Source organism: Crinia signifera, chromosome 4 (genome assembly GCF_055691185.1).
Source record: "Crinia signifera chromosome 4, ASM5569118v1, whole genome shotgun sequence".
NCBI lineage: Eukaryota > Metazoa > Chordata > Amphibia > Anura > Myobatrachidae > Crinia > Crinia signifera.
This window is the reverse complement of record NC_139220.1, coordinates 109,676,114-109,702,865: the sequence shown is the minus strand read 5'-3', so window position 1 is coordinate 109,702,865 and position 26,752 is coordinate 109,676,114. Positions and strand designations below refer to the sequence as shown.

At 43.5% G+C, this 26,752-nt stretch overlaps 1 protein-coding gene and 1 long non-coding RNA gene across 3 annotated transcripts in view; both read left to right on the top strand.

Moving 5' to 3' along the window:
• Window positions 1-22,904, top strand: part of LOC146074284 (uncharacterized) — a 307,386-nt gene extending 284,482 nt beyond the window's left edge. The window contains exon 2 of the long non-coding RNA XR_014473400.1: window positions 22,487-22,904. This is a non-coding gene — a long non-coding RNA (uncharacterized LOC146074284). The remainder of the gene's footprint in view (window positions 1-22,486) is intronic.
• TCP11L2 (t-complex 11 like 2) lies at window positions 334-22,904 on the top strand. 2 transcript variants are annotated; one of them, XM_083182209.1, is made up of 10 exons: window positions 335-1,123; window positions 3,957-4,124; window positions 5,340-5,472; window positions 6,899-7,019; window positions 8,056-8,276; window positions 10,067-10,203; window positions 16,618-16,799; window positions 16,933-17,108; window positions 17,239-17,402; window positions 19,481-22,904. In XM_083182209.1, exons 2-10 carry the CDS (start codon window positions 3,965-3,967, stop codon window positions 19,714-19,716), a joined length of 1,530 nt encoding a protein of 509 aa, XP_083038335.1. In that variant the 5' UTR covers window positions 335-1,123; window positions 3,957-3,964; the 3' UTR covers window positions 19,717-22,904. The 2 variants fall into 2 exon arrangements, with proteins under 2 accessions (XP_083038336.1, XP_083038335.1); XM_083182210.1 differs by lacking the exon at window positions 3,957-4,124 and having other exon boundaries at window positions 334-1,123.
• Window positions 22,905-26,752: the final 3,848 nt, after the last annotated feature.

Below are 26,752 nucleotides of genomic sequence, written 5' to 3'. Positions count from 1 at the left end.
CATTACTAGCTGAAACATTTTCAAAGATCCACAGGTGGAGTTAATTACTTCACTTGTGATTCTGTGAGGCGATCCGGAAAACATTCACTGTTGGTAGCTCTCGAGGACTGGAGAGTTGGCTACCCCAGGTCTAGACGGAAATGTAATAATGTCGCTCTGCAATAGGAGAATAAGGAAGACAAACAGAAGGCGTACAGTGGCGGGTGTGTGACAGGCGTCCCACTGCCTTGGGGGTGAGGACACGACACATTTCGCGGGCAGTGCTCGCGCCATATGGAGCCCTGCGCCCGCGCTCATACCGTGCGGCTGCGCCTGTGTGATTGTTTGTGTCTGTGTTGTTCAGTTCTCTCCGTAGATACAACGGCTAAGACGCAGGCTCCGCCCCTAGCCATTAGCCCAATCCGGGCGGACAACACACACGACTCCTACTAAGTTTATTTATGTTCTTGTGCTGACGGCATTAACACTGAAAGGGGCGTGGTTACATGGTAGGTTATCTGGGCATTGTCCTGGCAACCGACATCAGGGGGGGATGGAGAGCTGCATGGGAGAGATACTTCCGTAAACACGTGACGTCAGTCCCCGGGCCGTACCATTACACTTCGCTGGCAGCAATCCCGAACTGCCGTCTACAGTCAAAGAGCTTTACCACAGCGGGTGGCATGTCTCGGCTATAGTTTACCACATCTGCTGGAGAGGGGAGCGGCTTATATTCTATCACAGGACATCCCTCCCCCTCGTCCAACCCCAACGTGTTAGTGTGGTACAGTCCTCTCCGCCTCCACTGATCAGCTGTGAGCTGAACGAAAACAAGAGAAGGGCTGTGAGCGCTGCCTGACCGCCTCCTGCACCGAGCGACCTGCAGGATCCGCATACACCTAGCGCTGCGGGGACATCTCACAGTGCCCCGGTCTTACCCACAGAGCCGGGCATTATATGCAGGTGATGAGCATCTGAGCCGGCTTCTCCCGGGGTGACATTGCGGGGAGCTTTGCTATACATCCCGGGCCGCACTATCCCGTCCCTGCTGCCTCTGCACTGTGTGCGCCGTGTCTGGAGTCTTGGCCGATCGTCCGCACTGTCTTCAGTTTTTAGCTGCTCGTTCCCAGCAGTGCAGTGAGAGGTAAGCAGCTGCAGCGTGTACTGTCTGCCGCCCCTAGTGGCCACACGTGGGCATAACAGGCCAACGTCTTGTAGTATATATTAGGAATAACCTGCCAGCCCTCAGTGTTCTGGCTTCAGTTCAGTGTGCCGCTGGGGAACTATACGTCCCAGTAGCACCTACTGTTGTGCAGAGGCACCTATCTCATCATACTATGCTGTGACTTGAGAAAGCCTGTATTCTTATTTATTTATATATATATATACATACAAACAGTGGAGGGATTGGCACTCCAAATGACAAAATAGCAGCTGTGGTAGGTGCCTTCACTAAAGTAGGATAATAGAGGCTGATGGTGCAGCACTCAAACCTTTTGTAATATCAACAAAGAAACGGACATGGAGACGCGGTACGGTATCAATGTTTCACATATTAAAATTTGTCTTCAGGTATCCTGAAGACAAATTTGAATATTTGAAACGTTGATACCGTACCGCGTCTCCGCGTGTTTCTTTCTTGATATTACAAAGGTTTGAGTGCAGCACCATCAGCCTATCTATCTACCGTAATCACACACCTTGACAAAGAGGTTCTGTACCCCCGAAATGTTTGCCATCTTTTTATCTGACCATCACCTGAATAGTTTTATTTGACCAAGTGGTACCGTTTCTTCTTTTTTGTGTTTGTGTGTGTGTGTGTGTGTGTGTACACAGTATATATTTATTTTTCTTCTTGTTACTCCTGTATTATTGACTTTGTTTTCTCTATGTTGATGTCTGTCAGCCCTCCGACTGGTAGTGTTGCCTTCTATGGTGTGGATGAGATGACTGTCAGCGGGTGCTGTCTGTGTCCTATCATTTTACACTCAGCCTTCCAGGCAGTACAGTTGTATCTCCTCTCATTATTAGTGCATCACTTTTATACTACTGGGGTTTTCCAGACATCTCAACAATTAACCACCTAATATGTTAGTGGATAGGTAGATACATAATTGCTAGGCAGACTTATCACCTCTTTTGTGTGTGTGTGTGATTTACTGCATTGGTTAAGCAATAAGGATATGGGTCATAGGGTCGACTACATGAAGGTTGACATGCATTCGGTCAGGCATGGATAAACTATGGCCCTCCAGCTGTTGTGAATCTACAAGTTCCATCATGCCTTGCCACAGTTTTGCTATTAGGGAAGGCGATAAACTATGGCCCTCCAGCTGTTGTGAATCTACAAGTTCCATCATGCCTTGCCACAGTTTTGCTATTAGGGAAGGCTAAAACTATGACAATGTATGCTGGGATGTGTAGTTTCACAACAGCTGGAGGGCCACAGTTTGGCATGCCTGCATTAGGTTGACCACTGAAGGTCATCAGGGCTTAGGTCAAACCTCAAATAGGTTGACATGGCCATGGTCGACACAAGCATTAGGTAAACAATGGTAAGGGTGACAGTCAAAATGTGGACATGAGTTTTTCATGATTTTTTTCCCCCCCTGAATATCGACATAGTCAACATGGAAACTGCCTAAGTGTAACGCATCCCCTTGCATGGCTCGCTGTGCTTGCCATGCTTCAGGCACATTATTTCAGTTTCCCACCATGCCGTAGTGGATGATAGGATATGACCTACCGCATGTCGGCTCAAATAAAATGTGGTAAAATCATGTTGACCTTCCCATTGTTGACCTAATGCTTGTGTAGACCTTCCAACCATGTTGACATTTGCCATGTTGACCTATTTGAGGTGTTAACATAAGCCCTGTCGACCTAATGCATGTGAACCTTAATAGTGTCAACCTAATGACCGTATCCCAGCGACAAGAATAACGCACAATAATTCCCTTCTAATACACTTTTTTTTTTTTTAAACAATTTTTGAACAATTCACCTTGAGCTGATCATGATAGATATTGTGCAGACACACTGAACAATTTTATGGTGACCAATTTTATGGTGGCCAGAGGCCAGGGTACTCGCACAGGATTCTGTGTTGAGCTCCGGCCTCAGTGTACTGCTGCTACTACCGGTGCTCCACTCCCCCACCTCTCGTGGGCGAGGCAGTCGGGAGAGCAGAGCAACGGCAGAAGCAGCAGCAGACGACCACCATATCATACGGAGCTCCAAAGGAGGCGTGTGGGGAGAGAGGCGGGGTAGCGGCTACAGCACAATATCATTGACATTGTTCGGCACTGCATACACACAGAACGATGTGCCAAACTATATTGAGCTGCATGTTCGGCAGATGCCAACGTTCGTTAACGATGCGATATTAGGCATACACAGTCAAAATTATTGCCATCAATTTCATTTAGAAGCCCCTTTCTGAACGATATTGATGCCAATATTTTCTAGTGTGTATGGGTCTATAATTCTTGGTGCTCTGATTACACAGACTTCTTATATTGCAGTTTCCTGATAGCTCAGTTAGATTTAATAAAATAACAAGGTTTGACTGCTGGATCAGGAGTTGGCCTGGATGTACTTGCTGTATTAGCCCTGTTATTTCTAGTGTCAGTAGCTGCTAATTCTAGTCTTTGCCTGTGAACCAGCAACATTTTTTCTTCTAATCTACTCACTGCACAGAGTGTATTGAAACTAACTGTGTTAAGAATTAGCTCCTCTGTGTCTCAGTGTCCTTAAAATAGGCCCTGTTTACAGTTGGCTAGTGCTGAATCTGGAGGATAAGGGGGGAAGGGGGCGGACTTACTTCATGTGTAGTGTTCAAGGTTATGATGCATGACCCCTCGTACTCTATCTTAAGTGAACCAGAGTAATGGGATTTCATGAATTAATATGTATTAATGTAATTAATGTAATTATGTGGCTCACTTGGAAATGATGCCGTGTTTTTCTGTGTACAGTTGCTAAAATGCCGTTTAGTGATGAGAAACCACTTTGTAATGAGGACCGGCTAAGTGATTCTGATACATCACGATTGTCAGAAAACATGGCTTGTTCATCCAGTGACGGTGACTCTCCGAGGGAGAGTTTTACCAGCGACTCTTCAAGCAAACATGCTTCTCCTGTCTGTAAGTCTGTTATGGATGATATCATTGTGTTACTGGGGTGATCTTGTAATTGGTATGTGATCAGTTATATTCTTGTTATTGCTACACATGCTAGTATCCTGTTTGTGCATCTCAATGGTATGTACAGTTATTATAAGAGGGCTGATTGAAAAATGTATGTTTTTCTGTCTCAACAACGCTATGCTGGCTATTGCGAAACTCATACATCAATGTGACTGGACCTGTGGTTGTACTAGTGGCTGGCTGGTAACTGTAAGCCTGGGGGCAAACACAAGCAAGTGGTCCTAATTTCTTTATCAGCACAGCAAATGTGTGTTTATCATTTTGTGATGAATCTGAATGATTTTTGATCACCATATGTGATCACCATACGTGGTGACGGCAAAATGGTTAGATGTTTGCAGATACCACAGAGAAAGGTGATTTTCCTCTGTTAACTGACTTCCTACAGACCGAGGATTTTTGTAAGTGTCAAATAGCGCTGGTTATAGCACATCTGACAATTATGACCTCCTCCACATTCCACTATTATGTCATAAGACTACTCTGCATCCAACTTCTATTCCAACAGACTACTCCACACACCACTACTATGCCATTTGACTCCTCCAATTGCTGTTATTAAGTTATCAGTCTGCCCAGAATGCCACGATTAAGTCATCACTCCTCCGCATTCCACTATGATGCTTTCCGACCCCTCCACGTGCCACTATTCTGCCATCAAACTCCTCCAAGTGGTACTATGCCATTAGACCCCTCCATATGCCACTAATATGCCATCAAAATCCTCTAAGGGGGTATTATTATGCCATTAGAATTCTCTGCATGTCACTATTGGGCCATTAGACTTCTTTTCATGCTGACACATATATGCTAAAACAGTGACAAACTAAATGCTGACACACAGACTGACATAAAGACATAGATAGGTATTAATGTCATCACAGATTACTTATATCAATCCCCCCCCCCTAAACTGGAACTCCATTAGTGAAGCATTGGGGGTCAGTAATGGCACTGGAAGCATTCTCTCCAGGGCATACAAGGAGAGCGAGATTTCAATGGGCACTTCTGAGGAATCTCTGTACTTTCTGTCCCCACTTTCTGACCCACTGTCTGTTCCTATATGTACTGTAGATTGTTCCCTTGTATCGTGTAAAACCTGCTTATTCCTGTATGGAATCTTTTAATATTTATATTTCTTTTCTGCATTAGCAAGTCCACCGAAACAAACAACCTTTGATGAAATGATGTCAACGACAAGGAACTTGTCAAATTTATTACTTGCCCATGAAATTGTTGCAAATGAAAACTTCCGTATGAATAGCACAGCTCCTCCTAAAAACAGGTATGTAATGGCAACTTAGGCGATGTGTAATCATTTAGTTGCCAACACCAGAAAACTCTTTAGCAAACCACTATTAAAATTGTCATAAACCATTCCTTTTGTGTAGATGCAGGTTTTTGTTTTTTTTGTATGTATCCTTTTTGTAACCTTTTGGGATCAGTCCAATTAGCCGTAAATACATTGTGGATGCACAACCATCCCACTTTATGGCAGCCCGAACTTATTTTAAACTGCTTGCAGCCCCATTGCAAAAATGAGCAAATTCTGAATGAGAGCAGCCAGCAGCAACTCTTCTTGCTGAAAAGTGTTTGCCACCCCCTAGAGTAGAGAGCACTGTTGAGCGAATTAGCTGGGCAAAAGGTAAGTTGGCCTGACATTGCCATCATTGAATTCCTCCCCCCCAAAGTGCAGAAACTGGTTTTGCTCTTGATGAAATGACCCCAACAAATAGCAACATGCCGAAACAAGCATTTGTTATACTTTGCCAGCTGTTCATGAGCAGACTATCCATTTCAGCATAGGTCGGATTACCACACATATAACAGTGGCTCATTTATATGCTGCAAAATTCGATACTTGTTTCCTAGCACGGCGCCCATCGTATGCGATCGCATACCACTAATTAAGGTATGCGATGGGACCCGATTTTCGTGTTCTAAGAGGCGAACGGTACAATTTTAATATCGCATCGCATGCCATTACAATGGCATGCGATTTGTAATTGTACAGGCACCGTGATGGGTGATAACTATGTTAAATACACCCCCACTATCAACGCCAACCCAAAGTGTGGCGAGCGCAGCGGTACGCGTCCTCCGACCTTTTCATACCCCCATATTATATAGTGTGGCGAGCCACCGAGCCCGAAGTGTGGCGAGCGGACGTGGAATACATGTGAAGTAATCCACGTCTCCTCGCGGGGCTCGCCACGCTTCGGGGTGGGGAGGCCGGCGGGGAGGGGGGGGAGGCGCCCCCCATTAACGGCGGGGGGTGCCCCAAACCAAGCTACGCCACTGGATTAGAGTGTGTACCAGAAATAATGCTCTGTGACATCTGTTTGTGGGAGGATATTGTAGTGTGTGTGTAATGCTGCCCAAACACGCCCCGATACGGGCGTGCGTTCCGTGCTTAACAAGCACGGATCACATTGCATTGCATTGCATTACCTGTGCATGCAATGTGATGAAAACAAAGTACAAAAAGTATGTGCAAGCACATACTTTTTGTACTGTGCGATGAGGTGCCGCGGGAGCGCGCACCTCAAAGCACAGCCCGCATCGCATCGTGTATTGGCTGCTTATGAATAACAAACTGCAATTTGTTTCATGCTCACCATTTAGTGACTGACTAACCATTGATTACAGAGAAAATAGTGTCAGCAATGGCTAAATTCTATAAATAAATATTTATTTATTTCTGTTCATAGTTTAGAAGAACAGGTGAAGCAGATTGTTCACAAAGCATTCTGGGATTCCCTGGAGTCAGAACTGAAGGAAGATCCGCCACAGTATGAACATGCAATCAAGCTGTTCGATGAAATAAAAGAGGTAATTATATTGAAGAGCTACATTCAAAAAGTTGTCAGTAATGCTGTCGATAGCATTTTGACTGGACAGTGTAAATGGAGTTTTAGGGGGGTATTTAATCACAGGTCACGACTGTCGGGACACTGCCCGTTCTCTGCCCGCTTGCCTGTTTATAGGTTGGCGGGATTTAATGTCCCGCCTGCTGAGCTGTGAAAAGGAAGTGTGGCCGCATAAAAATGGCCATGGATTGTCAAGATACGGCCGTGATATCGACAATTCAAGTCTTCCCATGTTCATCGGGCATGGTTTTTCCTCCATAAATCTTAACCAGGGTAATTAGCGCAGAGGAATAACTAATTTTCTATAGATCCTAAGAGACTGGTGTTCTGTCCCACCCCTGTGGTGTTACGGGAAGCTTTTTATCCCCCAGATGCACATTTAGATATCCTCTGCCCCAATTGTTTGCATTGTCCAGTTGACAGATCCGGCGCCACCACTAGGCAGCTTTGGGCAATTTCCTGTGGGTGCTGGCCATGGGAGGGCGGCACTGAGGTGGGATGAAGTAAGGTCATCTTCACACATGGAACAGGCGCTCCCCCACCCCTCCTCCCCCCGAATAGGTAGGCGGCAGGGCGGTCGCACCTCCCCCTTGGAGCAGCCTGGCCTCCCCAAATGGTACAGGTAAGCGTTGCCAGCGGCGGTATTGCCACCCCCCACAAAACTAAATATTTGCCTGGGGCGCTGAGATGCTTTGCACCGGCCCTGCTACTTCCCATATTTAAGCTGTTGTATACCCACAGTACATTTACATGGGTATGGATCATAAGATAGACAAATTCTAGGTCAACCTTGGATTTTTCACCTCTTTTGTGTGAATGTCGACACCGGTGCACATGGAACCCCAATCAATGTAGCATGTACTCTCTTTCTTTCTTTCTTTCTTTCTTTCTTTCTTTCTTTCTTTCTTTCTTTTTATTTTTATAAAGTTGTATATGATTGTAATGTAATTACCATTTTATATGTATGTACATTGTTCATTATCTTTTTTTTCTTGTAGATTCTGCTTTCATTCTTAACGCCAGGCACCAACAGGCTACGCACCCAGATCTGTGAGGTTTTGGATGTAGAGCTAATCAGACAACAATCGGAACACAATACTGTTGATATCCTAAAGCTTGGAAGTTATATCATTAATATTATGGCAAAGTTATGTGCTCCTATCCGAGATGATGATGTGAGAAAATTACAAGCCAGTGGTGACATTGTACAAATGCTGAGGTTCGTACACTGTTTTCTTACTTTGTTTTTCTATGTGGGCACATCTGCATGTATGAATAACAATATTCACAACTGGATTGATCTATTGCCAATGTGGATCCACTTAAGTGGACACCGTTAGATCCTGACACTGAGTGGGGGGAGCAAGGCAAATAAAAACAAGTAATAATGCACCTGAGCAAATCCCATGCTGCAATGCAAGCGAAGTACATACATTTATTTTGGCATTTAAATCTAACTCTCTGCACATGTTACATCTGCTCCACCTGCAGTTCAGCATGGTGATGTCCATCTGCAAAAAATTGCAGCCTTGCTAACAGGTCTGAATCAGGCCCACTATCTGCACAATGTTTTTTTTTTTTCTTTTTTATATATAATTTTTTTATGCTTTTAGCTATTTGGAGAAAATCGCTGTTTCAGTACAAATTGTGTTAAGACCACCGTTAATTAGGACATGGTTTGCTTTTGGACATTATTTATTTATTTTTTGTATGTGTTCTATATTGCAAGTTGTATTTTTGTTGACGTTCTCTTTCAGTCTGCCTCTATAGACATACCCACCCAATAGGCAGTGTCGGACTGGGGCATGAAGGGCCCATCAGGGGGTTGTAGTGGTAGGGGCCCATAAAAGCGGTGTGGCCTAGCACCATTGGGTTTGGCCATTAGAGAGTGTATACATTTATTTTTTTATAAACACTGCTAGTGCATGCACACAGGGGCGGATTGGCCTGCCGGTAAACCGGCGGGCCGTTCCAGATTTCTACCTGGCTGGGCCGCCGACCGTGCTAACCGGGCTGGTGTTATCAGGGCCGGTGCTGGCATTGGTCATAATTGTATGCGGCGGCCATAATTGTTTTGGGCTATGCTGGTCGCCCGCGAGCAGACTTCAGCCTGGCTGTGTGGCGGGTGCCTGGTAAAAAAAAGCGCTCCTACATGGGCAGTAGCGCACCCCTCCCCGGGCAGTATAGCGCGCGCCCCCCTCACCCAGGTCAGTGTAGCTTGTGAGTTGTCAAAAGGTTCCTGCTCACAATCTAAGGGGAAGTGCACAGCTGAGATGAGATGAGTTCTGGTAGTTTATAGATATGCAGATGGACATTGTGTATAATCTGAGGTGTGGAACAGACATATACTGTGTACATTATTTGAGAGCAGGACACATGCAAGAATGAATTTTAAGGAATGATTAGTGAAGTCATTGAGCTGGTGGAATGATACCATTTTAGGAGGTACTGGGCTCATTTATTTCCTAATTTGACCCCCCAAAAAGTCTAGGCAGTGTTGATTGTGTTTCTCATCCTGTATTCATTTTTTTTTTTTATTTTGTGTATTACCCCTTTCACATCACACAAATAACCCAGGTCCAACTGGGTCACTGTGCGGTGTGAACGGGCCTTTAAAAAAATCCCAAATCCAGCAACTCAGCAATCCGACCCAGGTTAAAAGAAGGGTTAATCCTAGGTCGAAACCCCAGTTGCTGTGCAATGTGAACGGGTAACCCAGGTCGAGTGACCCGGGTCCCGTTCACTCTAAATAGAGAAAGCAGTGTCCGCTCCAAGCACTGCCTCCTCTCCCCCCCCCCCCCCCCCTAATGACACTCCGCCCCAGTGACATCAGGAACCCAGCTTATTGTGATGTGAAAGGGCTATATGTTGCCCAGAGAAGCGCAACATATGCACTTGCAACCTTTATCCTCTCGCAACCCCCCCACCAAACAAAAAAAAAATATTCATGCTTATGTTTTGCATTATTTTGTCAATCAAATATATATAGGATTTCTTGGTCTTCTTCAGGGATGTATTTCATGTGCTGGACCTCATGAAAATGGATATGGTTAATTATACTATACAGAACATTAGACCACAGCTTCAGCGACAGTTAGCAGAGTATGAAAGGGTCAAATTCCAGGAAATACTTGAAAAATCACCTGGTATGTATTGTTCTTTATTATTATTACAGTTTATTTATTTCTTTTTTTAATTCGATGACAGAACTGTGTGTAAAAGACCTGCACAAAATTTAGTACGAAGTACAGATACAGCTTATTCTCAAGGCAAGATTTCTATCTTTCTATATTTCTAGGTTAATAACTGCAGGGTTATAGTATACAGTACAGTACACAGCCCAAATCTGCTTCAGATGCACTGCAGTCAGCTAGAGCATAACCACAGTAGCCAGCTAGTCTCTTGCATTATGTTGTTCTGCACACGCACAGAATGCAAACCCGTTCATTCCTATAGAACTATAGGACCGTATGGCTGTACGCAGATGGCAAGAAGAATTCTTACACAGACAAATGTCAGTAAAAGCATGTTGGCCTAGAATGTAGGTGTTTACATGGCATACCTCCCAACTTTGCTGCCACAGGAGGAGGGATGCTCACGCGCACCTGTAATCTTTGGGACATGGCCCGCGAGGCCACGTCCCATTTTCACCGCTGTGGGGCAAGAATAAAAGCTCATGGGTGACAGGGGGGACTTGCCTCTTGTTTATATCTCTACAGGACAAGAGAGAAAAGATGTCCTGTGTTGGTGCACCAAAAAAGAGAGATAAAATTTAACTTTTATTATTTAATAGTTAAGAACTGCGAGATAAAAATGACAACAAAACACAAAAACAAAGGTGGGGTTCACACAATTTTAAAACCAAGGTGGCAGGCAGATGTTGCAGGGTTGTTATGTAGTGCTTTTACTGAATAGTGTGCGTCTGGTCTCTCCAGATCTTAGATCTGGTAGATCAGTCAGTGTGTCTGAGCGGAGGTTTAAGTGACCCCTTGTGGTGATCGCTCTAAAGACACGATGTTCAGTGCCGGTAAGTGGGATTAATATCCTTATTTACCCCTCTATTGGGTGCACTGATACAGTAAGAGATCACCCTGTGTTGCTGTAGATCCGGCGTGGGAACGCTCTAGGATCAGTGTGGATGACTAAGCACCCCAGGGTGTCTCAGCTGCGATTATTCAGGTAGAGCCGCCTCCTGGAGTTTACACACATGCAGCAATCGGCACCGTTGTGGAGGCTGTCATGGTGTCTCACTCTCACTCCTGAAATAATAAGGTCCCACTGCTATAATCTTCTGCACCAGTTGCAGATCACCCGGTGTGTATGGTCTTGGACCTGGAAAACGTTCCAGTGTAGGACCTAGGTGAATACACCACCGGTGTGGCAGGCTGTGCCAATACACTTGGAGCCGCCTCCAGAGTGTTGCATATACTGGATAGTATGCGCAGGTTAAGGGATTACCGCAGCTTGGAGACTACACACAATCAAAATACATTTGTATGAAAAATAACAAAAGTTGCAGACATCTGCCTGCACACCGCTAGCCGGCACGCGCTTCGCAGATAATAGCTTCCTCAGGGCCAATATATATATCTATATCAACCAATATATATATCAACCAATATATCTCTGGCTTTTTATATGGAAAGAAATACACTGTTTGCAAGCACTTTTTTGAAACTCCTATGTGGTTATTCGTATTCAGAAATTAAATTGTAAACACCTGTGTAGTGGATGTGAGTGTTAAGTTCTTGTTTAGTTCTGAGTAATATGTCCGTGCTATACAGGCTGTTGTAATTAATGTTGTGATATCTATGAAGCTTTTTGGTCTGTTGCCCATACATTTTATATGCATATTTATTTCAGAAAACCATGGTTCGGATACGTTGTAGAGCAACAGGCTCTATGTGAAGTGTGATTACTTTACTGTTCTGCTGTGCAGAACTGTAATAGTATGCACTGCTACTGTCCACTCTAACGGTAATACGCTAAAGCAGTGGTTCCCAAACTATGTGCCTGGGGTGCCTCGGGATACTTGCAGGGGTGCCTTGGATTAGTGGTCTAGAGGCAATTGAAATTATTTGTGGTCATTGTAAAAGGTGAAAACATTGCTGGTAAGCTACCAATAATAAAATATGTGGACAAACAGAAGCTAATCCTGTCCCTCACCCATAAATAAACCGGGAGTGGTTCTAAATCCCGACGCCGGAATCCCGACCATCAAAATCCCGACAAGGGGGGGACGTGGATCGCTGAGCTCGCCACGCAGCGGGCCCGGTGCCTCGCTACGCTCGGCACACTAATTTATTCTCCCTCTATGGGTGTTGTGGACACCCACAGAGGGAGAAAGTGTCGGGATTGTAACTCCCTTCTACAGGGAGCGGAGGTACACAGGTATAGTGCGGGTATAGGGTGACACGTGCACAGGTTGATTGGGGGTACAAGGCATAACACATAGGGATAGGAGCTTACATGGTGTCACACACACACACAGGGGTAGGGGGTGTACAGTGTCACATACAGTGAGGAGGGGGTTATAGCGTTTCTCACACACACACAAAGGGTTAGGGGGTGTACACAGTGGTGTAGCTAGGTGCCCGGAGCAAGGGCATGTTTTGCGCCCCCCCCCCTTAATTTGTAGTAGGCGGGGCTCTTGCACGGCAAAAAGGGGGCATAGCCTAACATTATACCACATACCAGAATGCCCATTGCACATTTTAGCGAACTTTGTAATACCCATTACACATAACGCCACATGCCGTAATACAATTACACATAAGGCCACACCTGATACCTGAGAAATGGGGTAAGAGGAAAAAGGGAGCAGGAGAGAGAAAAGAGAAGAGGGAGGGGTGAGGAGAGAGATGGAGGAGAGAGATGGGAAATTCAATTAAAGAGGCCCACTGAAGGGGCGTCACAAACCACTGGGTAAAGTAGGTGTTGCCAGCAACTGGAAGGGTGTGGCACAGGTAACTACATGCCTGCACAGACAGGGGTACACACAAGTAAAAGCATGCATGCATACATGCATAGACAGGGGCATCATTCTACAGTTTGAGAATCAAAGTAATAAGGGGTGTGGTTGGTACAGCTCTTTCACATTATAAGAAAGCCAATCAGCAGAAGTAATTTGCTCTTAAAAAAAAAAAAAAGACACAATGGGTGGGATGTAATGTAGTCCAGCGGCCCCTTTAAAAAAAAACCTCCAAGTGTGGCCAGCCACTGCACTCGCAATGCATTACATTCCGCCCATTATTTTTACTTTTCAAATATTCGCTTTGCTCGGTTTGCTGTGTATATTTATTTACTGCTCCAGCCTAAGGGCATAAATGTACACACTGAGGGCTGCCACAGCACACATAGATGTAACCTCAGAGCATATGTTACATACAGCCATATAGTCAAAACACATGTGCAGTCTCAGCACACAACATGAAGTGATGTGATATCACATACATACATACATACATACATACACACACACAACATGCAGTGATAGTACATACATACATACACGCACATAACATGCAGTGATAGTACGTACATACATACATACATACATACATACACGCACACAACATGCAGTGATAGTACGTACGTACATACACACACACACACACACACACACACACACACACACACACACACACACACACACCATACAGTGATAGTACATACATACACACAAATGCAGTGACAGGACAGCATGAGCACATATAAACACAACATGAAGTGACAGCACACTTACAGGACAGAAGTTAGCAGCCGTCCAGCAGCTGCAGCAGCAGGAGAAGATGGTAGCACTCCCAGCTCCTACTGTTAATCAGCCTCAGCAGTTTTCAGGCCGTCCCTGTAGTCTCTATGCAGCTCTTACCCCCAGCGCTCCAGGGTCTCTGAATACAGGAGGATGGGGGTTGAGACAAGGCAGAAGCGTACTGGCCACAGGCTGCCTCCGTCTTTCATAGGTCACATGCAGCATCACCACTCTGCGCCCCCATGACACTGGCTCCCCTACGGAGCGCTAGCTACACCCCTGAGCTGAGCAGCGTGTCAGTGTAGTAGCTGCTGTGGCAGCCGGGACTTGCGCTGTGTGCGCCTACAGCTGTTAGGATCGGGGCGGAGCTGAGCTCAGCCGGGCAGGGTGCGGGCGGGGGAGGAAGCGGGCTACACGGCTCCGGCGCCATTTGATGTCACCGCGCCCGGAGCTCGCACTCCGCCCTCCCTAAGCCCCTGGGTGTACAGTGTCCCATACAGTGAGGAGGGGGTTATAGGGTGTAACACACACACACACGGGTAGGGGGTGTACAGTGTCACACAAGGTGGGGATAGGAGGAGAGCACAGGGTGTCAAAAGGGAAGGGGTTACATAGCTGTTAGGTGGTTTCTGGGTGTCTCTCACACACACAAATGAGGTAGCAGTTGTACACCTACAGTCATTTGGCAGACCACCCTGCTTACAGTAGTAGGGGCAGTCAGCTATTACTTGTGGGGAAAGTACACACAGGAAGCCACTCTATCCTAAACTCAGATAAAATCTAATGATAAAGTATGTCCAGATTATAAACATTTAAAAATCCTATAATACCCCTTTCAGACATACGCGAAAATCCCGGGTTTTTTCACATGAACGCGCCCAGACCTGGGACTAGCGTATGTCTGAAAGGGTTTTCCCTGGGATTTCACTCCCGGATACTGAGCACCTGCAATTGACCAGGGTTTTTCCCGGTATTTAACTCCCGGGTATAATACCTGGCTTATGTCTGAATGGGTTTACCCGGGTTTTTCAGTTTTAAACATGTGATGTTGCTTTTTTTTGCTGCCGGGGCGTGTCCCATTTTAATGATGAAACACTGAAATGCTTGAAAAGCCTGGCTTATGTGTGAAAGGGGTATACCCGGGTTTTTCCCGGATTTGAGGTGTAGTGTGAAAGGGGGTCTGTTACTAAAATCCCGGGAGTGACCTGGGTTGAAAATCCCGGGTAAACCTGGCCAAAATCCCAGGTAGTATGTCTAAAAGGGGTATTAGTGTCAGTGACATGACACCACTGCTTGCTTCACTTGGATTGAGAGAGATGAATTGAGTGAACTTGAAGGTGTAGAGAGAAGGAAGAAATAGGAAGGGAGTTAAGAGAAAAAGTTACCTTATAACAGCAGCCCTCCTTCCCGGCATTAAGCCCCGCCCCCTAAATGTCCTTGAATTGTGTCTCGGACAGAAGCCTGAAGCAAGGCCTGCTACCTGACAGTGACAGGCTAGTGAAAACTTTGTGGGGGGGCGGGGTAGGGAACCACCTCTACATCCTCCTCGGCTGCTGCTTGCGGGAGCGGACGGCCGTTCAATTGTATAGGTGTGTACGCTGTCCCGTACGAGCGATAAGCGGTCTTGTCCATCCATACTCGGTCGGTCGAAAGGTTCATTTTCTTCCGACCGGCCGGGTCCATATCGGAACAAAAGTGCAGTGTGTACGCACGTTAGATCGATATGCTGGACGTTCTTGCGACTATACGTTCCATAGCTGCATGATCTCTCCTACAGCACAGCATGTAGTCACTCTCTCATACCTGCAATGACATTGCATGATGGTTAACACCCCTGCTGCACAGGTACTTGTAGTGCCACGTAAAAAGATGTAGTCAGCCGACAGGGTGACTAGAGACAGACATACGGCAAATAGCTGCCGTATGTCTGTCTCTAGTCACCCTGCCGGCTGACTACATCTAGACGCGCACTCCGGCTATTTGCCGTATGTCTGTCTCTAGTCACCCTGCCGGCTGACTACATCTTTTTAAGTGGCACTACAAGTACCTGTGCAGCAGGGGTGTTAACCATCATGCAATGACAATGACAATCGAGAGAGTGTGTACAGTGGTACAATCTTTTTCTTGCGACTGGATGGGAGTACATCAGACGTCGCAAGTAAAATTGTACAGGTGTGTACGCGCATATAGGCTGTTGTATGTGGACGGTCCAACGCGTCTATGGTCGGTCGACCGGTCGCAAGAAAACAGGGATTGCATAGATGTGTACCCAGCTTTACACATGTGCTTTCCTGATGACAGCGGCGTATGCAGATCTGTAATCTTCAAAGCTACTGAGCTGGCAGTTTTTGTCTGCAACAGTTGCAGAAACAGATATCCCTGTACAGAAGTACTCGTATGCAATCCTAAACTCGTTTCTGTCCCATTTCTCAGTAAGCAGAGATTACATTTCTTTTTATTATTTTAATTCATTAAGAACTCCACATAATGTAAAGGGCACTGTAGTAGGTCTTCAGGTTTCTCAACAGTAAAATGCTTTCAGGCTCGGCATTCCGCAGCTCTCTGAACTTCAGTAGGGCAGCACAGTGCTATTACACGCTGATACATTCATTTAATTCATCTAATCGATGAAAGACAGAAATATTTCTAATAAAAGGTTAGTAGACATTTTTTTTAAGTGTCAAAATCTATAATAGATGACGACAGAACCAGAACGATCTGGGGGCTATAAATGAAGGTTCAGAGGAATGCAGGTGGCCCTTTTCTGAAACTGTAATTTTGCATGTGAACCGAATGTATTTTAATTTAGATGCTCTGAATCAAACCACCGAATGGATTCGGCAATCCCTTGAAGCTGCAACAGAAGATAGATCCCAAAAGAGCACATCTGGTGAAAACGGAGTAACTGTGGAAAGGCTGAGTCCTACCCTGGTGCTAAATAGTGGTTTTGTGAAACTGTTGCATATGGACTATAACCATGCTGTACCTGAGGTAAGTGACAAGCGCTGTCTTGGCATTTCTTTCTTCAGCCTGGTGTTCAGAATAGGCCTATTTTTGTATAATCCTGTTGTCACATCCTGCTGTTAGCACTTCATTCATTTTCTTTTTTTCCCCTTCTGTTCAGACGCTTCTTACGGATGACTTGCGTATTCAACAATTAAAGTACAAGTTGCACCAAGTGAAATTGCTCGCTTGTGTGTGCCTCATTACTCAGAATATTCTTGGCTCCGTGTGCACCCCCACATTTATTGAACAAGTCAAGGAAATTGCAGCAGTTCTCCTCCAAGGCATAAACCTCCAGTAAGTGTAGTTGTTACTAACTAGACAGCAAAGTATCCTCCTAATTATCGGTGTTTGCTCGCAAATGTATTTGTCATTTTTATTGTGTTGTTGTTATTCTTATTTATTATTATTCCTCTTCTATTTTTAGAACCGCTAATTTGAAGGAGTCACTGATTGGACTGAGCACCAAAATATGCTTTGAAATTAACAAATTATTGACAGACCGTGCACTTGGTGCTGAGGCGCAGGCTATTCTCACAGGGCAGATCTGCAGCCTAACAGATACAGACCATCCCATTTACAACTTGATAGGTAAGTTGCACAATAATTTTTTTTTTTTTTTTCCTTAAGTGTTTTCCCATTAGTCTATTATACTTCTGGCATAGGATCGTGGAGGACTGCTAATAATTATTATTACAGAATGTGCCCACAAAGTTTTAGGGCCAGATGCACTAAGCTTCAAAAGTGATAAAATGGAGAGGGATAAACAGCCAGCCAATCAGCACCTACCTGCTATGTCACAGGCTGTGTTTGAAAAATGTCAGGCAGGAGCTGATTGGCTGGTTGTTTAGCTCTCTCCAATTTATCACTTTTGAAGCTTAGTGCATCTGGCCCTCTGTCATAATTGGACTGTTTCTGGTTTTCAAAAGTGAGAAGACCAATTGGACATTGAAAAAGATGAATAACAGTAACCTATGAGATATTTTGACCCTGCTCAGCTGCAAAGGTTTTGATCTGGAGTGTTAAGTGTATATTTCTAGATTTTCAGACCGTTTTACACCAAGGCCTGGACTGGAGCTGCAATAACCGGGGTCGGGGCTCTGGTGTAAAAGGGGTATAATACAGTCACTCGTACAGCCAATTTCGATAGTGATCTGGCCTCCCTGGCAGACAGGCAAGGTCAAATAGTACTGTGGTGTAATGCTACAACAAATCAGTAAAATCATGTCAAGAAGTTCATACACTGTTCTTCCTTTCTATGTATTGCATGTTCAGGTCATTATCCGGTTTCAGCCTTCTCCATCCTTAAGCCTTGGTTTTATAGGTTGCACAAAGACCTCACCAGCTTTATAATTTTATACAACATGGGCACAAAAAAAAAATATTAATTTTAATTTTTAACAGTTCTCCTTTAAAACCCCTATAAAGCAAATTACGCATACAACATTTCTGAAAGGAAGGGCCTGGTGGGTTAAAGTGAAAGTAAATCATTCAGGAATACAGCCCTCAAATATTGCAGGCTCACAAAAAAAACAAAAAATAACTTTTTGCACAACCACTATTGCACTTTATGATTGTCCGTCTTGAGGAAAAGGCTTGTAAGCCTTGAAACGTTGACTATATGTGACAACTTTTTTTTCACTACTTAAAGTCGTTTACAAAGACCAGCGAGTGCCGCTCATCATTCCTGAGGGTAACCTTGGGATACCGTACCTACATTCACGTTTAGTGAAGGCACCCTGGCAGGTTGACAATTTATCCGAGAGTGCCAAACTTCAACTTTTTATATATATATATATATATATATATATATATATATATATATATATATATATATATATATATATATATATATATATATATATATATATATATATAATTTTTTTTTTTATTATTATTATTAATACACAGTACTGTACAGTTACAACTGTGCAAGTGCCATCTTTTTTCTCCCAGCAGGCCCCTGCAGTTGTGTGACTTGTGATGAAACTTTATTTACAAAAACGAACAAACAAAAAAATGGCTGCTGGGAGGTGACACACACACACACGCACACGCTGTAATGAGTACCATTGCTTGGCTTGCTTTGCTCTCCATTCTTCGAGCTTGGCACTTTGCTCGGCACACATTATATTATATTCTCCCTATAACAACATGTATGGTTGAATTAAGTTAAGGCCCATACACACTGAGTGACTTTGAGCTGAAAGCCACTCAATTTACTTGTCTGAGCTGCTATCAGCTTGAAAGGCTTCCAGTGTGTACAGGGCATCCATGAGTGGTGAGCACTGATGGGAGTGGACCACTATCCATGGCATCCTACTATGGAAAGTCATCCACCCTGGGGAAAATTGCCACAAATGGGGGAAAAACGCTCAGTGTGTATGCACTGAGCATTTTTCAGCCCAGCATTTTCCCTTTTATCATTATCCATACACGCTGGGCAAAAATGCCGAGTGTGTATGCACCTTTACAAAGTTATATGTATAATTGTATAGATGTCTATAACTGCATGTTTGTTATAAATTCATTACAACAATATCCTACATATATACAGTAGCTACAGAGGTATTGTAGGCCACTAAACCTTACATTGTTTAAACTTTATCTTATGTGATTTTTTTGCCTTGAATCTTATGTGATAAACTTTTTAATTATTTTTTATAAAGAAAAGCGGATCGATGAGTACTTGACAACCTTCCTTTGTCTTCCATATCCATACAAACGTGTTCCTATACTACCTGGAGGTCTTGCGTCGGTTCATAAGGAAATGGAGTTCATTGGATTTCACTACTCGAACATTGTGAATTTTAACAAGCAAGTGCACGGACCATTCTACGCAAATATCTTTCGGAAACTGCTTTTCAGTGAAGCACAAGTAGGAAAAGCAGAGACTCCGTCATAACGTAGCATTCATTAAAGAACTTTGCATCTATGTAAATCTACATTTCTTAGAGTACTTTTATGATGAAGGAGAAAAATACATTTTATAAAGAATTGTGACTTGAAAGTAATGTTTCGGCAATTTCTGCTGAACAGAATGAATATTTTTAAAGAAATCTCCTTCAGTAAGTAAGTCTTTATAGTCCCATGTAAGTGTTTTATTGCATAGTCTCAAACCTGTGCAATGTACTTTGGCTAAGATGGGCTAAAACATAACATAAGTGAATTGACCCATTCATACGTACAGTAGTTTCTTTTGCATCCATTTTTAGTGTTTGTGCATGACAAGGGGGCAGCGGCAAGGCTCATGGCCTGCTGCTGTGTCTCTGGAGCTACTCAACCAGTCCCGATCAGTGTACCAGCCAGAGTTACTCTGCAAGGCTTTTAGGCCGGACCAGGCCATTGGCCCTTACGGCATTTGCCAGAGGTGTCGGATGACCAGTCTTGACCCGGCTCTGTCCGCAGTGTTCAGAAGCATGATCACTTGTTAATATACAATGAATGGTTGTGAGGATATAACATTTAGTTAAAAACACATCCTATTAAACTTTTCAACCTCCATGTCTACAAGAAGTAAGATTTGGAGTATACAGTCTAGGGGGGAAATTTACTAAGATGTGTATTCTACTTCACATGTGATGTTGCTATGGGCAACCAATCAGATCCTGTCTACTATCTTCTAAAGGGTGCTAAATAAATAAGAAGTAGATTCTGATTGGTTGCCCATAGCAATATCACATGTGAAGTAGAATACACATCTTAGTAAATTTCCCCCTAGTAGTCAAAAAGTTATTTGCTACTTTATAATACAGACCAACCTATTTACCAGTCTGTTCACCATAAAATAGCAATAGACACTGATGTTTACTATTGAACATACTTCTTACTGCACCAATTTTGCAGGAAAAAAGTTTGTAAAAGTGTAAGCAGGCATCTGTGACCTTCCGCTCTTGATCACACAAATATTCTGCAATTATCCCAGTTGGTGCATCATTTGCATTTTTAGACTTTATTGATTCTTGTTTAGCTGCAAAATGAATTGCAAGTTTAACATTTAATTAGGTTCCCAACCTCCACGTGGCCTGAATCCGAGTTAGCTGGAAAGGAAGAAAAAAGGTTTCACCTTGGCAAACCCATGTTGCACTGCAGGTGGAGCTGACTTACAATGTACGGTACTTGTTTCCTAGCACGGCGCCCAGATTTTCTACGTATGGCACCATAGGGAAATCGCATCGCATGGGCCATTATAGCGGCATGCGCTGCGATTTTTTCATGTACTTATTTTTATTTTACACCACTATATCGCATTGCATCGCATGTCCTGCAAAATCGCATGCGATTTTATAGGGGGTGCGATGCCATGACATTAGGTATACAATAATATGATTGTATGTCCCAAAAATAGATTTAACGCATCCCCCACTATCCACAACACCCCGAAGCGTGGCGAGCACAGCGGAACGCGTCCTCTGACTTTTTCATTACCCCACTATCCACGTCGGGGCTTGCTGCGCTTCAGGCTCGGTGGCTCGCTGCGCTCGCCACACTGTATACAGTCAACTCCACGCCGCCGTGGTAATGAAAAATTCGGAGGACGCGTTCTGCTGCCGCTCGCCACGTTTCGGGGTGGCATGGATAGTGGGGGGGGGGAGGGCGTTAAATCTATTTTTGGGACATACAATCATATTATTGTATACCTAATGTCATGGCATCTCACACCCTATAAAATCACATGCGATTTTGCGGCAGATGCGATGCGATGGCCCGGGCAGAGAGAGCAGTGAATAAATTACATAGGAAAATCACATCGCACATGGCATTGCTCTAAAATGGCCCATGCAATGCGATGCGATTTCACTATGCAGAATAGCCCACTAAGCAAATAGCTTAGTGGGCACCGTGCTAGGAAACAAGTACCCAATGTACAGAGAATTTCAGTTAGGAGAGGGGTCACCTAGCTGAACTCTAATTTGCTGTCTGTCCAGTATTTGTGGGCAACATGCTGAAACAGTCAGTATTGAACCGACATGCAATAAAAACAGCTGTTGTATATTGCACATGGTTTGTCTAGATCAGTGGTTCACAAACTTTTTCTGATTGAAAGACACAAGAACTGGACTTACTTATTAAGGGGCATACACACATTGAGATTTGTGCTAACCTTTTATGTGAAGGGTAGGCAATTTTCCCTTAAATTTCCTGGTGTCTAGAACACACACACACACACACACACAGATTTGTACTAATCAAAAAAGGATATTTTAAATAGTATATCTTGTACACGTAGTGATTTGAACTTGCTTGCTCAGTAACCTATTTTGACTGCATGCACACAAGAGCTGAGCCTATGATAGCGCTGTTTGGGACCACGCATTGTTATTGCTATTGGGCATACTCACTCATAGAGCCATTTGTGCTTAATTTGTATGTGATCTAGACCGCTTACAAAAAGGCTAAAATCGCAACAGGAGTAGGTCCCTTAACATCGACCATAAATTGTTGGAATTGGTCCTGAAGCACCAATCTGAGGCACACAGTTTGGGAAGCACTGGTTATAGGTGTAAAAAGTATATGAATTCGGTTAGATGCCACAATGCTGAATATGTAATATAAAAGTTGTCTAGTCACTTTCCTTATTTAAACACCTTATATATTACATATTCAGTATAGTGCGACATCTAAATGAATCTTTTTTTCCATTGGCAATAGAGGTGTGGGGAACACCTCACAAGGTTACAAATACCTATATGCTGCTTCTACACATTATCTCATTGGAAAATATCCAGAAATCAACTATTTTGTTTTTATTTTCAAAGTTACATTACTTTTAATTATATATTTGCATTGTTCCAAACTGTATCAGTTGTCACAAAAAGGAAGACAAATGCATGGCTCGTACCAGTCATTTAACCATTTAATGTTCAATAATTGCTTATAATCGATGCTTAACACAAACCAGAGGTGCAGCAGATGCATTGCACCAGGGCCCCTGAGGACTAAGGGGCCCTCTGCTATATGGTATATTTTGTACTTGGGATGGAGATGGGGTACCCAAATTCTATTTTTGCACCTGGGCCAACCACTCACAAGTTCCGCCACTGACACAAACCATTGATTTGAAAGTGTACCAAAGCTATTCAATAAGTGACTCTGCTGGTTTACAAATGAATCATGATGCACAGTCAGATGAAATTATTATTAACCACCTAATAAAATTAAGGCCATTTGGATTTTGTATTATTTTAAATCCATTTGTTTCCTTTCATGAAGATGTTTAAATAAGACATATAAAGTATTGCCAGCCAGCCTTGTGGTTTGGGCACAGTTGGGTTATAATGGTCATTTTCTAACCTGTTTGTCGGGTAATTATGATGCAAAGTTGGATGAAGTTATAGGGGCAGATTCATTGGAGAGAGGGAAATGTAAGTGTCAGGATCAGCTTTAAGTGTGTGTGTGTAAGCCTCCTTTGTAGGCAGCAACAGGGTGAACTACATCTCCTAGCAGCCCTGTCCGCAGTGTAAAGATGGAGTCCACCTGGAGGCCCAGAGACCTCTGGATCAGTAAGTGTCATTATTTATATTTTTACTTGTTCCACAGAGCTGGAAAAAAACACTTTCATTTTTAAAATGTAAAATGTTACCATTGGTATGGGGAGCACTGGAAGCACTCACCTAGCTAAACTTCATGCTGAACTGAATTTCCCACATTGGGGTTGGGGGTTGGTATTCAATGGCATTGGCTGCCGATATATCTGACAGTCTGCAAGTCGAATTTACATTTGATCTATTCAATCTTTCCAACTGCTGGAAAACCCACGGATGGCCTAAAATGGAAGCAGATTGTTGAAAATGGCAACAGATTCCATAGTTTAGTGGCCGTGTTTGACAATGCAGATTTCACTTTTAAAAAAGTCGCATCTGCATGGGCAACAATTGGGCCTGCAAATGGCCGCCTTGAATAGCTGTGTATCTATATTTCTGACTGCCAGAATTATCAGCACATATTGAATCCCCCATAATCTCTAACCACTTATGGCCTTGATTTTCTAATTTACTGATTAAAAAATTATATATATGTGTGTTTAATTCTGTAATCAAGATGCATAAATTCCCAGTACAGTTTAATATGATACAAGTGATATAATAGGTGATTTAGAAATGGTCTGTGTCCTAGGTGTTTGTGTGGCTGTACCTGCATAAAATGGGTTCTTACTGCTACACATTTACTGGATGTGGATTATGTTGTCATATAATGTTCTATAGTGACATTTTTATTGAGCTGGCATAAAATGTGCTTCTCATATCCATCCAGTGCTATCAGTAGGTGTACTGTGAAGTAGTGTACCCAGCCAGCAGTCACAGCTTTGTAGTCGGTTTACCTATTATGGATACTACAGTATATAACCGCTGTGTTATCTCTATCTTGAGCAGGTCACATGCTGATCTTCCATGCTTTGATAGTGTGGCATGCGAGGGATGCATGGATTTGCATATAATTTGTGCTGTGTATTTGTAATCTGAAAACACTTGATTATTTAAACATGTAGTGTATTGATTTTATAGCATGCCAACTGTTGCACATTATATTTTTGCTGGGTTTTTTTAACATATGTAATCTGAACCTGGTTTTTAGTTGTATTTTTTTTTTCTGCAGTCAGGTTATTGTATTCTAGTGGTGTTTTTTTTGTATAATAACGTATGATTTTTTTTTTTATAACTGTTAGTGAAGAAGATTGGTATTTTATGTAGCCAAAAAAAAAAAAAACTTGCGCAAACCTGCCTTTACAAACCATGATCGTTTTAACCATGCAAATTTTAATCTGATACATGTTTTATTCTTTGTTTTGTATCATGCCCTCCCCCCCCATTGGCAAAGTAAAGTGATCCCAAATCCCTTATACACAACCACTTTCATAATGTACATGATATCGCTGACCTACATATGCTCCACGTGCATTTCAGCATTTAAAAAAAAAAAAACAATGTTACATCCTATACATATGATAGGATATTTTAACCTCATGCCAAAATAACTTTGCTTTTGATATATAGAGTGTGACATACTGTTGTTTATGTATATTACATTGTTTTAATATTTCTATGTTTTACAATTTAAATGCAATAAAATGTTCATAACCTATTGTATTTGCTGTTTTCATTTGATTACATTAAACATTGGTTTGTACAAATTCCTAAAGTTTATGTTGGAGTACTGCAGAACCATTACTGAATATCCTGTGATCAGTGACAATGCCAGCTTGGTATTTCATGCCTGCTACTAACATTTTGTATTGGATGAGAGGAAGTACTTTTTTGAGTAGTGTACTTTTTTTTTTTTCAAGAACTTGTTCACATATGGGTAAAGCACATACTTGCCTACTTTTAAAAACTAGTTTTAGGGAGATTATATTTGGTAACAGAATTTAGCAAAGTGCCCCATTGAGGGGGCGGGTCATGCTTATTCCAAAGGGAGTGTCTAGTTCCATTTATGGAGAGATTGTGAATGTGGCACCTAGAAGCGTGGGGTGTGTATAGGGAAGCCAATCCCGGGGCATTTTTTCAATCCCGGAATTCGGGATTGAAAAATGCCCAATCCCGGGATCCCCGGGATCCCGGGATTGGCTTTCCTACTATTAAAAACCCACCTCGGCCGCCCCGCATATTTACTTACAGATGCGTGGTGCGGCCGGGTGGGTGGGCGAGATGGGGTGATGGAGCCCCGGGCTGGTCTGCAGGTGGCCCGGCAGGTCCACTGCTGGGCGGGCGGGCTGGTCCAGGGACAGGATGGCTGGGCAGGCTGATCCGGGGACAGCCCGGGCTGGTCCGCTGGTGCCCCGGTGTGCCGGCAGGTCCGCTGCTTCTGATCCGGGGACAGACAGGATGGAGGCAGGGAGGCAGACAGCCTGTGCGGCCTGAGCAGCGTGACCTCTGACGTCGTCACGCTGCGCAGAGCCGCACTGCCCGGGACGGGAGAAGCCGGGCAGCTGCTGAGCACCCGCTCAGACGCTGCCCGGCATTAGACTGCGCATGCGCAGTCTAATCCCGAAATCCCGGGATTGGAAACTCCAATCCCGGGATTGAAATCCCGGTGTTTTGGGGGCCAAATCCCGGGATCCCGCGGATCCCGATCCCGGGATTGGCCACCCTAGGTGTGTACTACTACATCTCAGAGGAATCTTTTAAAATGACTTGTATCCAAATGTAGATGAGCCCCAAAGCAGTTAGAAAGAGTTACTATACTTGCTAAAGTGCTGGGAAATGGTGCTAGTGATTCAAAGTAAATTGATCTATCTCTAATTCCTTTTTTCACCAAAAATTTAACAGTGTAATGTGGGCTAGGTGAAATGAGGGAGATTTCTAGGCTAATGAGGGAGATTGCTGTTATTTCAGGGAGTCTCCTGCAGAATGCAGGAGGGTAGGCAGCTATGGTAAAGCAGTGTGTCTGTCAGAAATAAATGCAGATTGATGCAGTTTAGTTAGACAATTTTATTGTTTACTTTCAGAGGAAATGAAAAAGTTGACTTGTCTAATCACTCACTGGGCGTAGGCAAACACTAAGAAGGGGGGGGGGGTTGTGAGCATAGAAAGTGCAGTATTTTGGGTGTGTATTTTATTTATTAAATGTTTAACCTTTTCCTGACCACTTATCTTATTTAAATGTTTGAAAACAGCCTATACTGTAGACTATCTGTACTGTTAAATATAAATAATGTTTTCCATACAGTATCCAGTGCACAAAAATATTAATTTTCAGGGCTGTTACCACTCCCCCAGACTCCCATACTTAAGGGATGATTCAGGTTGGTTTGCAAAAGCAAACTCCTTCTTTAATGGACAAAACCATGTAAACTGCAGGTGGGGCTGATGTAAAATGTGCAGAGAGTTACATTTGGGTGGGATGTGTTCAAACTGAATTCTAAATGGTAAGAATAATGCAGCCAGTATTTACTCTGCCCAGAAACAAAATAACTCACCCAAATCTAACTCTCTCTGCACGTT